The 14,294-nt window shown below is 43.0% G+C and overlaps 1 protein-coding gene across 1 annotated transcript; it reads left to right on the top strand.

Moving 5' to 3' along the window:
* Positions 1 to 11,237: 11,237 nt before the first annotated feature.
* Positions 11,238 to 12,313, top strand: MAGEB5 (MAGE family member B5). Its single transcript, XM_021717897.1, is given in 2 exon segments — positions 11,238 to 12,179; positions 12,182 to 12,313. Coding segments are annotated over 2 exon segments (1,074 nt in total).
* Positions 12,314 to 14,294: the final 1,981 nt, after the last annotated feature.

Here is a 14,294-nt window from a genome sequence, read left to right as displayed (position 1 = left end):
TTGCAGAGTATCACCCATCATTTTCTACAGGCATTTTAAACACGCAATTGGATGAAGATAATAACAGCCAAGATGAGGACTATTCATATTCCTCAGATGTCTCATACTCAGCTGAGAGCTCATTCAGCAATTCCCTGACTGTGATGGTAGATTTCTTGGAAGAGTTCATACTCTACAAGTGTAAAATGAAACAACTCATTACAAAGGAAGACATGCTGAACTTTGTAACCCCAGCATACCAAGACCAGTTTCCTGAGATCTTCAGAAGAGCTTCGGAGCGCATTGAAGTTGACTTTGCAGTTGATGTGAAAGAAGTCGACTCGGTCCGTCACTCCTATGACCTTGTCAGCAAGCTGAAACTCCCCAACAAGGGGAGGGTTCGTGCTGGCAGAGGGTTGCCCAAGACCGGCCTCCTGATGATTCTCCTGGGTGTGATCTTCATAAAAGGAAACTCTACCACCGAGGAAGCGCTTTGGAAATTTCTGAATATGATGGGAGTCCATGCTGGAAGGAAGCACTACATCTTTAGAGAACCCAGGAAGCTCATCACTCAAGATTTCGTGAGGCTTAAGTACCTGGACTACCGCCGGGAGCCCAACAGTGATCCTGCACGCTACATCTTTTTGTGGGGTCCAACAGCTTACGCTGAAACCAGCAAAATGAAAGTGCTGGAATATTGGGCCAAGATCAATCAAACTGTTCCTAGTGCCTTCCCTAAGCAGTATGAAGAGGCTTTGCAAGATGAGGAAGAGAGAGCCCGGGCCAGAGTTGCAGCCAAGCCTGGCACTACTGCTAAGGCCAAGCCTGTCTCAAGGTCACATTCAGCAGATTCTCCCATTGTTAGTGAAGACCAAGCCTTTTAAAATCCATACAAGAAAATATGACCTCTTAAGTGGGACTTTTTTTGGAAATATAAAAGAATCCCACAGCAAAATAGTTGGGAATATGCAAGAGAAGAAAAAATAAAACATGATCAATCTTGCTTCTCCTCATTCTTTTCAGTCTTTTGTTTTGTAAAATTAAATGATTGATACCTTGATATGTGTAGCTTATTAAAAAGGTAGAAGAAATTAAATCTTAATAAGTTAGATCTCTTGCTCATCGTCTCCCTTATTCCCCAAACATCAACTGAGTATCTGCTTTTGGGAGGCTCTGTGCTAACCCTGGAGATGTTCAAATAAAACCCCAGCTCCTGTCCATACGATGCTGCAAGCTAGGAACTACAATCATATAAGGAAAATGTTGAGACACCTTCTACGACTCACAGGAAAGTAGAAAGAATGGGTGAGGAAGGGGAGCTCTGGGGAGGAGCAGTAAAGTATAAATTCCCCCAGGCGAGGCAGTTTGAGTTTCAGAAACCGCAAGTCAATCAGTGTGATGTAACTTAAAATTTAGCTCCATGGGGGACTAAATGAAGCTGTGGGGCTGGTGAGCAGAGGCTAGACCCTCCTAGTACGTGTCTCAAAGTTGAGAAGGAAATCTCTTCAATGGAAAGCTGCGCTCTTGGGGAAGGCCTAATAAATTTAAGGCCTAATAATATGTGTTGCCTTGATTTTGGTAATGCCAGCGGGGCCTAAAATGGCTTAACTGGAAATTCTTCTCGATACTATACACTTGCAGATAAGGTCTCCTAGCCAAACAACTTTTTTGGAGGGGACCAGGCAGGGATATTATCTATTCCTAAGTATTGATTTTTCATTTCTCACCAGCCTTTGGATTATTCAATTAGGCCTGTCACATCCTCCCATGGGAACTAGAGGTCACCTTTTCCTTTTGTTCTACAAATCCTGTCTTTCACATATTTGGCTTATTCACTGCTCCTGAGTGCAACCCTGGTGTGGCCCTGTGTAGTATGCGTTGTCCTCCTACCCTGGGCAGTGAGTATATGTGATTAATAAGTTGTTGTTGCTCTCATCTGTACAGTAACCAGTGCTGTGTGTTTGGCTACCACATAACCATAATGTGGAAATTCCTCTCTCATCAATGAAGCAAACAGGAGAGCACTGATACATGTTCTTATGAATTACTTTATGTTCACACTTAATCCAGAAAAAATTTTTTCTCAGGGCAGTGTATTGGACTGTTCAGGCAGCCACAACAAAATGACAAAGACTAGGTGGCTTAAACCACAAAAGTATATTTTCTCAGATTTCTGGAGCGTATAAGTTCAAGAACAAGGTATTCTCTGAGAGCTCTCAGCTTGCAGAAAGTTGTCTTCTTGTTGCCTCGTTACATTGTCATCCCTTTGTGTGTGCACATCCTTGGGGTTTCTTCTTCTGCTTCTTAAACTCATAAGAACACCACTCAGATTTTATAAGGGCCTAGCCTAATGGACTCATTTTAACTAATCCCTTGTTTGAAGACCTTATATCCAAATGCAAGCATATTCTGAGGTACTGGGCATTACGATTTCAACATGTGAATTTTTTTTTTTGGAGAGGGCACAATTCGGTGTACAATAGGCAGAAGTGGGAGACGTCTTTGCCCTTATTTCCATGCAATAGAACATATGCAGAAAGTAGGTGTTCTGTGAAAATTGTCTCCAGGGAATCCTCCAAAAATGCGGGCGAGGCACACACAAGCCACTGGGTTAGTGGCTTTTGCCTTGATCCGGAATTAGATCCGATTGCATTAAACAGGCATTCGAATTAGGATATCTGTAGTGCATCTTGGGTAATTCTAAGGGAGGGCTAGATTTTGGCGGGGAAAAGAAAGAATGAAAATTGAGCTGATTTGGATGGCAGGGGAGCTGAATGGTACTGAAGGAGTTGGTCCTAAGCAAAATTCTGGGGACTTTGGGTGCTATTCACGTGGGGGAGAATCCCTCACATCCAAATTAAAGAAAGAATGCCCTTATGGGGAACATCTAATTTTACTTACAAAAGCAAATATTTGGCTGATTCAATGTTCTTGGTGAGCATTGCGCTTTTTTCCCTGACATATCTTGGATTTTTTTTTTTTAATGCCAGATAGGAGGGTGGTTTTCTCTGGATTAAAATAATCATAACTGCCATTCATTAAACTCCTAATATTTGCCAGTGATCATGGCAGTTTAAGCCTAAGTGATGAAGAGGTGGAACAGATGAGTGTGTGTTTTTTGACAGCCGCCTTCTATTCCAGGTCCTCTGCCTTGTTCTTCAACTTCTTCTCACATCACTCCAGGACACACACCTAGTCTTCAGTAGGTTTCAGTAGGAAACGACTCAAGAATTTTTAGGGGTGTGGCAATTCTCAGGAAGCCTTTCATTAGAGAGACAGAAGTCAAGGATGTGAGGACATTGCTGCAAAGGGCTCATGCTAAAGGAAGGCTCTAAGAGGAGTCCAAGTGAGAATCTTCCATGAAACTGAGGGAACCCCCAACTCCAGAACAGAAGGACCCCAGAGATGCTGCCCGTGAAGTCCACCTCGAGAGGCACTTTCACTGGGCATAAGAGTAGCACTCACTTCCTTCTGGGGTGGCTCAGGAAGGTGAGGGACTTTGCATAAGGTGGGTGGCCTAGGCTCAAGCAAGTGAGAAGTCTCAGGCTCTGATAGGAGTAAGGTGAGGATATTGAGTGAAAGTGAGAAAACCATTCACCTCAGAACAGTACACCAGGCCCATTCACCCACAAAGCCTCGCCCCTGTTCTCAGGCTCTGAACAGAGTTGGCTGACTGAGATATGCTGTCATATATGCTTCCAGGGCCTCAAGAAGGTGACGCCCTTGGTAAAAGTAGGAAAACTGTTTTATAGAGAGAGGTGAAGTGAACCCCAACAACAGTCAAAATGAGAAAGCTTAGGTGGAGAGTCCCACCAAGCCTCTATTTGCAACTCCATGTGGACTTAAACTTGAAGGTCAGGTGGATGTGAGCTCTCTTTTCCTGTCTTAGGATATCAGGGACTTTAGGGCCTTGGGGAGAGTTTGACAAGGTAGGCCGTAGGGAGCTGGGCCAGAGGAGGGAGAGCTGGGGACTGGGGCAGTGAGAGGGACAGGAGGTCGGGGGTAGTTCAGGTCAGGAAAGGAAGAAGGATCATGTCCTTTACAGCGTCAAAAGCAGAACCCCAAGTGACTTCCGAGGAGACCACTGATCTCAGAAAGATGCAGTGGCACAGAACCTGTCATGCCGTTAACTCTGAGAGGCCACTGGGCAGGGCTACGTGACTGACTTCTGCAAGCAAGGTCTCAGAGATGCCAGGACCTTGGTCTCAGGGGAGGTTCCTGAATCCAGCAAAGGAAAACACCCCAGGTGCAAAAACGAGTCAAGGTAAAGACCCTGTGTGAGGACTGAGGAAATCCCTGTTCTGCTGGCAGCCTGGGTTTCTTGTGCAATGGAGATATGACTTACCCTCATTTCTTCCTGTGTTTTGGCGGGGAGGGGTGCTGTTGGTGGTGATGAGGGATTTTGCCCAAATGGGATGGCTGAGGTCTGCAGTAGGAGGATTCCCATGCATTTCTAAGAACTAGGATGGAGATCGTGTTGTTTGAAGGAAACGCCAATGTCGAGGGCACCACAGAAACCATCCTTTATTCTTAGTCTTGGGAGACGATGAGAAGGTGGTGCTGCGTCACATCCTCCTAGGGGGCCCCAGGGCATGTTGACAAGAAGAGTGCTGTCCCACACTACGCCAAGGGTCAAAGGAAAGCTTGAGAAGACCACCCACCATCGAATAGATAACAAAGAATCTGAACCCCATCTATGCATTGGAGACTTAAAAGACAAGGGCAGGAGTGTCTGACTGAGTCCCCCTCTCCCACCATCAATTCCTTGTATATAATCTATGTATCACGAAACATTTGATGTGAGGTTGCAGCCACCAGTCAGTGAAAGGAAAGTGTACCAGGCACTACCTGGATACCAGGTGAGTTCCCTGAATGAGAATGAAAGACCCAAGCTCTTAGATGAGTACCCTCTGGCAAGGATAGTGGGATGACAAGCTCCTTTACTTTCTTCTCTGAGGTGTCAGGGAGGTGCTGGCTTTGGTTTGAGGTCTCAACTTCAGAGCAGCAGAAGAAAAGGGCCCCAGGACATGCTTATAGTTGACATGGCGATCATGATTGTGAACAGAGAAAACCCCCACATCACAAGACAGAAAGCCCCCATAACCAACCCGTGCCACCAAACAGTACAGCTAGGCAGAGCTGGCAGACTGCAACCTAAAACTCACTCTAACTTCCTCATCAGGGTTCTCAGGGGCCAGCCTGACTGGGAGAACAGATCCCTATGGGTTCATAGAGCATTGTTTTAGGTAAAGCCAAGCTGGTCTTTCCCTGCTGCTGGTGCTCACACTATATCGTTCTCCCTTCTCCAGGTGCTTGCGTCACCAGCTATCCTGCCCACACTTGTTCCTACTGTCCCTAACCAAAATCATCATGTCTCAGGGTCAGAAGGGTATCCTCCATGCCCGTGAGAGACATCACCAGGATCAAGGCGAAATTCAGGTAACTGAGGTACTCAGGCAACTGCTTTGGCAGCAGAAGAGTGTCCTTCCTCTTTCTCTCCTCTTTGTGGAGGTGTCAGGCTGACTACCCCTCCCCACCATAAATTCTTTGTATAAAACTGAGGATCATGAAATGTTTGGTGTGAGGTTGAAGCCACCAGTCAGCAAAATTAAGAGTACCAGGTACTATCTGAATACCAGAATTATTTCCTGAATGAGAACGGAAGACCCAAGCATCCCATGACAGAGAGGTCTCCATATAGCTCTCATTTGGGTGCCCCCATTAAGGATGATGGGCTGAGAACCTATGGATATATATCAGGTTTGTATTTCTGTTTATGTGGTAACTTGGGTATCTTCCTTCCTGCTTCCCTCTGTCTTTCTCTTTCTCCCTTACTCTCCCCTCTTCCCCTTTTTTCACACCTTTACTCTCACATTCTCTTCTCTCTCTCTTCCCTCTCCCTCTTTTCTTCCCTCCCTCTCTGCTTCACCCCTTCTTTCATCTTTCCCTGTTTCCCTTTCTCCCTTCTCTCTGTCTCCTCTCTTTCTTGCTTATTTCTCTCTCTCTTCCTTATTTTTCAAATGTTCCTTTTAATATACAGTTTGTATCGTTTCTGAGTTTTCAGTTAGTTCATGAATCACTTTGCTTATGCATTTATTGCTGTGCATCTAGTTTAAGTGTAGGATTTTCGTATTTAAAAAAAAAACTAGGAACCTTTCCCTCTTATTTTGTGATACAGAACGAGATAACATAATAACAATACTATGCTAATTGGTTTATTTATTTCACTAACATTAACTTGGCTTTGAAAGCAGTGTTTCTCCTAAATGCCCATACCTTAAGAAATAAGATAGAAAGTGGGACCTCATCAAACTAACGAGCTTCTGCAAAGCAAAAGAAAACATCAAGAGAGCAGGGAGAAAGCCCACAGAATGGGAAAATCTATTTGCCAACTGTATATCTGACAAAGGCCTAACATCTAGAGTCTACAAGGAACTCTGACGTGCCAAAAGGACAAAAAAAAGCCCTATTAAAAAGTGGGTAAAAGACATGAATAGATACTTCTCAAAAGAGGATATACAGGCAGCCAACAGGTAGGTGAAAGAGTGCTCAGCCTCACTCATCATCAGAGAAGTGTGAATCATAACCACATTGAGATACCACCTAACCCAGTAAGAATGGTCATCATTAATAAATGAACAGCAGCAGATGCTGGCGAGGACCCAGAGAAAAAGGAAATCCTCTACACTGTTGGTGGGAATGCAAACTAGTGCAACTTCTTTGGAAGACAGTGTGGTAATTTCTGAAAGAATTGGAAATTGACTTTCCATGTGACCCAGCAATTCCCCTATTGGGAATATACCCGGAGGAACTCAAATCATCCTACAAAAAAGATACCTGCACACGTATGTTTATTGCAGCTGTGTTCACAATAGCAAAAACATGGAACCAATCATATTGCCCATCGAAGCTGGACCGGATAAAAAAAATGTGGGACATATGCACAATGGAATATTATGCAGCCATAAAGAAGGGCAAACATATGGACTTTGCAACAACTTGGATGGATTTAGAGTCGATCATACTTAGTGATCTATCACAGAAACAAAGAACAGAGTACCATATGTTCTCACCCATATGCGGACCTTGAGCAATTATAATACTATAAGAAAGGAATTGAAAGTAATGGGAAACTGTGAGGGGAGGGGAGATGGGATTAGCAATTGAGGGAAACCGCTAAGGGAGGGAGGAGCATCCCTCATCCACAAGGGTCCCTGCATAATCAACGTTTGTACCTAACACTGAATTGTACCCCATATCCTTATATTTTTAAAAAAAAATAAATAAGTGTTTCTTTGAAAATGTGAGATGACTCAGCAAGAAAACTGTTAGGATCTTTTTCTTTCCGGTTATGTTGAATAACTTTTACCTTTACCATTTTCATTCTTTGTTATTTTTTAAATGTTCGTATTATTTAACTGAAGATTTATATTGTTTTAAAACATCAGTTTCTTCATGTCATGGGTGACACATTAATTTCTGCTTGGTTTAGGACTAAAAATTGTGTTACGCTGAAACAGATTGAAATATCAAATTTTCTCTTTAGTAGCAAATAAGATAACATGGCATTGGAATAGGGATTTTTATGGAATTGTGAAAGAACCTCACTGGAAAACCTTTGGGTTTTCTGTAACTTTCGTTAATCTGTAACTTTCTCTCTTCTTATACAAATGCGCTTTTCTTATACAAATAAAAGACATAAGCCATGATTTTCTTACTTTATTCAAACTGTATGAGAAGTTAAATCCTAATGAATTACTGCTAGCTCTTTTAAATTATGTTTTAGTTAGTGTTTTCCAAACAGCAATGTAGTATCCACCTTTGAAGAGTTCTCTGATAGTACAGGGGATTGTGCAAAAGATGACCCAACGGCTACTTATAGAATATTAGAGTTTAGCAGCATGTGTGATCTAAGGAAGATGTTGAGATAACATCTAAGACATGAAGAGCAAGTAAAAACAAGGAAGGGGAAGTGAAGATTTCACATGAAAGTATTCCACTTTAAATTACCTGATCAAGGTAGTTTGGAGTCTTAGGAAACTACAAGGTTTTCAGTGGGAATACATTCTAAGTGAGGCTGCATGGTGGGCTGGATGAGGTTGTGGGGTGGTGGGAAGGGGCTAGTTCCTCTTAGGTGTTGTTGAGAGACAAAGCATAAAATGACAAATAGAGCCGAAAATTTACTTTGAAATTTTGGGTATACCAGAAAGAAATTCCAACATGGGGTACGAATAGATGAAGGACTGTGTACTTGCCTCAGTGCACAAACTAGGCATTTGGGGCACATTATCCAAGTCATTTCTGGGAAATATGAGTGACACTCCCTTGATGAGATACCAAGAAGCCACTGAAATGTCACTTTTGTTGTGCACTGGGAGAGACGGAGTTTGTTCCATTAATACAGCATTTGAATTGAGTTACTTTGAGTGTATTTTGTCAGAATGTAAGGGACAGCTTAGTTTTTGGTGTTGAAGAAGAGAATAAAATGGGTGGCTTTGAAGCAAAGGCACCTGGGAGGGACATTTTTTGTCCTTGACACAAAACAGGAACTTAGAGTTGCCTCCAGCTGAGAAGACAACCCCACACTCAAATTTAATAACACATGCTCCAATGAGGAAAAACTACTCAGTTTTATTGGTTTGGCAGCATTTTGGCTAATGTGGATTTCTATGTCATTTGGAGTACTCTCTAATATATTCTGGATATAAAATTCTGTGAGGGAAAATAGTTATCATGGGTCCAAATAATCTTAGTAATAACTACTATTTGAGACCTAACCTTTGCCTATCTGTATGCCAGATGGTTTACATACACTACATAGATGCCTAAGTCCTACATGATATGGTTTATCAGATTGATTCTGCAGATAAAGACCTTCCAATTTTCTCAAGCACACAGGGCTGGTTAGTGATAGAACTGGACTAGATCCTGACTCTGAATTTCTCTAGAGTTCACACTGTTCCATTCTTCCCAGCCCAAGGCAGGTCAGGCCTTGTGTTATTTATTTTCTACTCACTACTTCCAAATGTATTTCAGGTGATACAAAGTAAGGCTCTGTGCTCAAAATACCATTTTGGAATTCATAACCCAAAGAAAAAACAGTAAAAATACCAAAATCTATGAGAGATGTGAATAAGGAAAGAAAGGAGTATCTGGTGGTAATATTATCTGTACAGTGTCAAAAACCTCAAAAGATTAGGGGTCCACAAAATCATCTGGTTTGGTCTCTTCTCTGTAGACAGTAGATATGTTTGAACAAAAGTTATATAAGAGGCTAAGTCTGCCAAATGAAGAGATAGCAAAAGTCAGAAATTTTATTCTGTGGAAACACACATCCTGAGCTTTCTACTTTGTGCTTCAGCTTTCACATCTCACATTCCTATCAGGACACAGCCTATGCTCTGCAAAGTTTGCAGAGGGGAAACTAACCAAGAGTTTGGAGTGATGTGGAATTTTCCCAGAAGCCTCTCATGGGAGGTTTGGGAACCAAAAGGAAAGTGTGATAACTGAAGAGAAAAACACCCCATATTAAGTAGGGTCCCAAAGAGACAATTCAGTGTCTGCTTTGGGGTCTGCAGGCTGAAGCAGGGATGTCATGCTGATTATCCCCTGACTTGTTGTTCATGGGTCTCGGGAACATGAGGGCCTTGGTTTACATGGGTGTTCAGAAGTTGAAAGAGGAAACTTAGGGCCTACAAGTAGTCAAAGTGATGACCCTGAGTGAGGACAGTGGGCACACCCTTATCCTGAACAGAGAGAGCCTGAATCTAGATGTTATGGAGGGAAGAGACAGGGGTAGCCTCATGTGGCATTTTTTGACTTTCCTTTTGGGGCATCAGGGAATGAGAAACTGAGTCTAAGCCTTTCAGACCTAGGACAGGAGGTGGAGGAGTTTTATTCACTCCTGGAATCAAAGGCAGAACCATGAATGACTGAGAGGATCACAAAATCCCAGAACAATGAGGGGACACAGTGTCTTTTCCTGCCATTAACTCTGGAAGGCCTTGGTCGGGGCTACCCAGCTGACTTCTGCAAGAAGTGGCTCAGAGATGTGAGGGCTTGGTCTGAGATGTGTGTTCTCAAGTCGCCATAGAAAGGAGTGCCAGGATCTGCCAGGAGTCAAGGTGTGGGTCCTGAGTGAGGACATAAAAATCCTTCCACCCTCATAACTGAGAGGACTACACAGAGTCCTGTTCTTACTGGCAGCCCCCGGATACCAGGCATTGTTGACATGATGTGACATACTTCCTCCTCTGATGTCACAAGGTCATGAGGAACTTGATCTAAGGGTTATGACCTGGGTCAGCAGTGGGAGGATGTACAGTTTTCTCCAGAGGACACAGTGATTACCCTTAGGATCAAAGAAACCACACACCCCTAACAGTAGAAGCATCACAGAATTCATTCCTTACTGTCACCTTTGAGAGATCACAGACAGGTAAGTCAGATGAGAAGACTCTCACATCCCCTTAAGGTGAGTTCCAGGGTAGTTTTGTCCTTAGTATCCTAAGTTGAGAGATCAGGCCTCAGGCCAAGGAAGTTAGTGGCCATGCCAGGGGTCAAAGCAAGTAATGGAGAACAGCAGATGCCTAGATAGAAGGGGTAAAAAGAATCTGGTTCCACCCTCTTTTCAGCCCTTGAAGACCCAAGGCTGGGCTGCCAAGCTGAAGCTCTCCACTACTTCCTTAGGTCAGGTCTATGGGAGATGAGATTCATAGTCTGAAGGTGCAAACACCATTCCAATAAAGGGATTAGGGTTCCCATATCCCTATGTAATGTCCCTGGGTGAGGACCCCAAAGATGTCAGTACAGAAAATTATCCTCTGATCAGTCAGCATTACCTTCACTTTGTTCTTGTGGGTCCCACAGAGGTTAGAGAGGTCAACTTCAGAGTAGCAGAGTAAATGGTGTCCATGGCCTGTCACCAGTTGAAATGATGGTCAAGAGTGTGAAATAAAAGGACTGTTCAACCCAGAAAACTGGTAGCCCCTGTGTTACCCTAGAATGCCTGAGACAGTGTTGGCAGTCTTCAGTCTAAGGCTCAATCTAGCTCCTTCACAGGTTTCTCAGAGGACAGCTAATCAGGAGTCCAGTGGGTTCCTAGAGCAGTCCTCTCACAGAAAATGTAGTCTTTCTTATACTAACACTGGAATGTCCATGCTGAAGGTGCATACACCCTTTCAGTCGCTACTCCTTTAGAGTCTCATTGCCTATTCTTCTACCTACACTCCTGCTTTCTATGTTTAACCAGAGTCATCATGCCTCGGGGTCATAAGCATAAGCACCGCATCCGTCAAAAACGTCCCCAGGCCAAAGATGACACCCAAGATTACAGGGAAACTCAAGGCAGTGCAGCAGTGAAAGAAGAGCCCCTGTTCTCTCCATCTCCTGTTCTTGAGGATATTTCCCAGAGTTCACCTGCGGAAAGGTCAAGTATCACTTCCCAGGAGCCTTGGAGAGTACCACCCATTACTTCCTCAGGCATATTTAACACAAGACAGGAAAAAAGTAATAACAGCCAAGATGAGAATTATCCATGTTCCTCGAAGATCTCACCCTCTACTGAGAGCTCATGCAGCAATTCCTTCACTCTGACGGTGAATTCATTGCAGCAGTTCATACTCTACAAGTGTAAAATGAAACAACTCATTACAAAGGAAGACATGCTGAACTTTGTAACCCCAGCATACCAAGACCAGTTTCCTGAGATCTTCAGAAGAGCTTCGGAGCGCATTGAAGTTGACTTTGCAGTTGATGTGAAAGAAGTCGACTCGGTCCGTCACTCCTATGACCTTGTCAGCAAGCTGAAACTCCCCAACAAGGGGAGGGTTCGTGCTGGCAGAGGGTTGCCCAAGACCGGCCTCCTGATGATTCTCCTGGGTGTGATCTTCATAAAAGGAAACTCTACCACTGAGGAAGCGCTTTGGAAATTTCTGAATATGATGGGAGTCCGTGCTGGAAGGAAGCACTACATCTTTGGAGAGCCCAGGAAGCTCATCACTCAAGATTTTGTGAGGCTTAAGTACCTGGACTACCGCCGGGAGCCCAACAGTGATCCTGCATGCTACATCTTTTTGTGGGGTCCAACAGCTTACGCTGAAACCAGCAAAATGAAAGTGCTGGAATATTGGGCCAAGATCAATCAAACTGTTCCTAGTGCCTTCTCTAAGCAGTATGAAGAAGCTTTGCAAGATGAGGAAGAGAGAGCCCGGGCCAGAGTTGCAGCCAGGCCTGGCACTACTGCTAAGGCCAAGCCTGTCTCAAGGTCACATTCAGTATTCTCCCATCATTAGTGAAGACTGAAGCTTTTAAAAATCCACACAAGAAAGTATGACATCTTAAGTAGGGCTTTTTGGAGATGTAAAAGAATAGTAAAATAGTTGGGAATATGGAAGAGAAGAAAAATAAAACATGATCAGTCTTGCTTTTCCTCATGCTTTTCAGTCTTTTGTTTTGTAAAACTAAATGATATATACCTCGATGTTTAGCTTATTAAAAAGGGAGAATAAATTAAATCTTAATGAGTTCGATCTCTTTCTCATTGTCTCTCTTATTCCCCAAACATCAACTGAGTATCTGCTTTTTTTGGAGGCTCTGTGCTAACCCTGGATAAGTTCAAATAAAGTCCTAGCTTCTGTCCATACAATGTTCCAAGCTAGGAACTGCAATCATATAAGGAAAATGTTGAGACACTATCTATGACTCATAAGAAAGTAGAAAGAATGGGTGAGCAGGTTGAGTTCAAGGGGACAGCAGTAAAGTATAAAATTCCCTCAGGTGAGGCAGTTTGAGTTTCAGAAACTGCAAGTCAAACAATTAGATGTTACTTTTCAATTAAGCTCCATGGGGGACTACATGAGGCTGTGAGACTGCTGAGGAGAAGCTAGACCTTCCTAGTATGTGTCTCAAAATTGAGAGAGAAAATTCTTGAATAGAAAACTGCATTCTAGGGGACGGACTAAATTTAAGGCCTAATGATATGTGTTGCCTTGATATTTGTAATGCCAATGGGTCCTAAAATGGCTTAACTGGAAATTCTCCTCTATACTATGCAATTGCAGTAAGGTCCCCTAGCCAAACAACTCTCTTTTTTAAGGAGACCAGGAATGGATTCTATCTATTCCTAAGTATTGAGTTTTCATTTCCTACCAGTCTTTGGAATTAGTCAAATAAGCCTATCACATTCTCCCATGGGAACTAGAGGTCATCTTTCCTTTTTGATCTACAAATCTTGCCTTTCACATATTTTGCTTATTCACTGTTCCTGAGTGCAACCTTGGTATGGTCCTGTGTAGTATGCGGTGTCCTCCTACCCTTGGCAGTAAGTATATGAGCATATGTGATTAATAAATTGCTATTGCTCTCATCTGTACAGTAACCAGTGTTGTGTGTTTGGATATCACATAACCATAGTGTAGAAATTCCTCTCTCATCTATGAAGCAAATAGGAGAGTGCTGAAACATGTTCTTATATATTACTTTGGGATCACAGTTAATCCAGAGAGAAATCCTTAGTGCAGTGTATTAGTTTGTCCAAGCTGCCACAACAAAATGGCATAGAGTGGGTAGCTTGGACTACAAAAGTTTATTTTCCCAGAGTTCTGGAGTGTTTAAGTCTAAGATCAAGGTGCCCCTGTGGTGGTTTTCTTTAGGGGCTCTCCGCTTGCAGAAAGCTCTCCTCTTGCTGTCTCTTTACATTGTGATCCCTTTGTATGTGCACATCCTTGAGTTTTTTTCTCATGCTTCTTAAATTCTTCTATAAGGACACAAGTCAAATTTTATAAAGTCCTACCCTAATGGACTCATCTTTGCCAATCACTTCTTTAAAGACCTTACATCCAAATGCAAGCACTTTCTAAGTTACCAGCCATTAGGACTTCAACATGTGATTTTTTTTTTTGGAGAGGGCACAATTTAGTTCACAATAGGCAGAAGTGGGTGATGTCTTTGCTCTTATTTCAGTGCAGTAGAACACATGTAGAAACTAGGTGTCCTGTGAAAATTTTCTCCAGGGAGTTCCTAAAAAATGAGGGTGAGATGCACAGAAGCCACTGTGTTGATGCGTTTTACCTTGATCTGGAAGAACTACCCACCTGCATTAAACAGGCATTCTAATTAAGTTATCTTTAGTGTAACTTGGACAATTCTAAGGGAGGACTAGATTTTGGTGGGGGAAGAAATGTATGAAAATAGAGCTGGTTTAGAAGACAGGGGAGCTGATTGTCACTGAAGGAGTGGTCCTAAGCAAAATTCTAGGGGCTTGGGTACTATTCAGAGAATCCAATTAAATAATGGATACCCACATGGGGGACATC

This window comes from Carlito syrichta, unplaced genomic scaffold (assembly GCF_000164805.1).
Source record: "Carlito syrichta isolate Samal-C Ts95f unplaced genomic scaffold, Tarsius_syrichta-2.0.1 Scaffold110357, whole genome shotgun sequence".
In the NCBI taxonomy this organism is placed as follows: Eukaryota; Metazoa; Chordata; class Mammalia; order Primates; family Tarsiidae; genus Carlito; species Carlito syrichta.
Note: the sequence above shows the minus strand (reverse complement) of the source record. Positions and strands in the feature narration are given on the sequence as shown.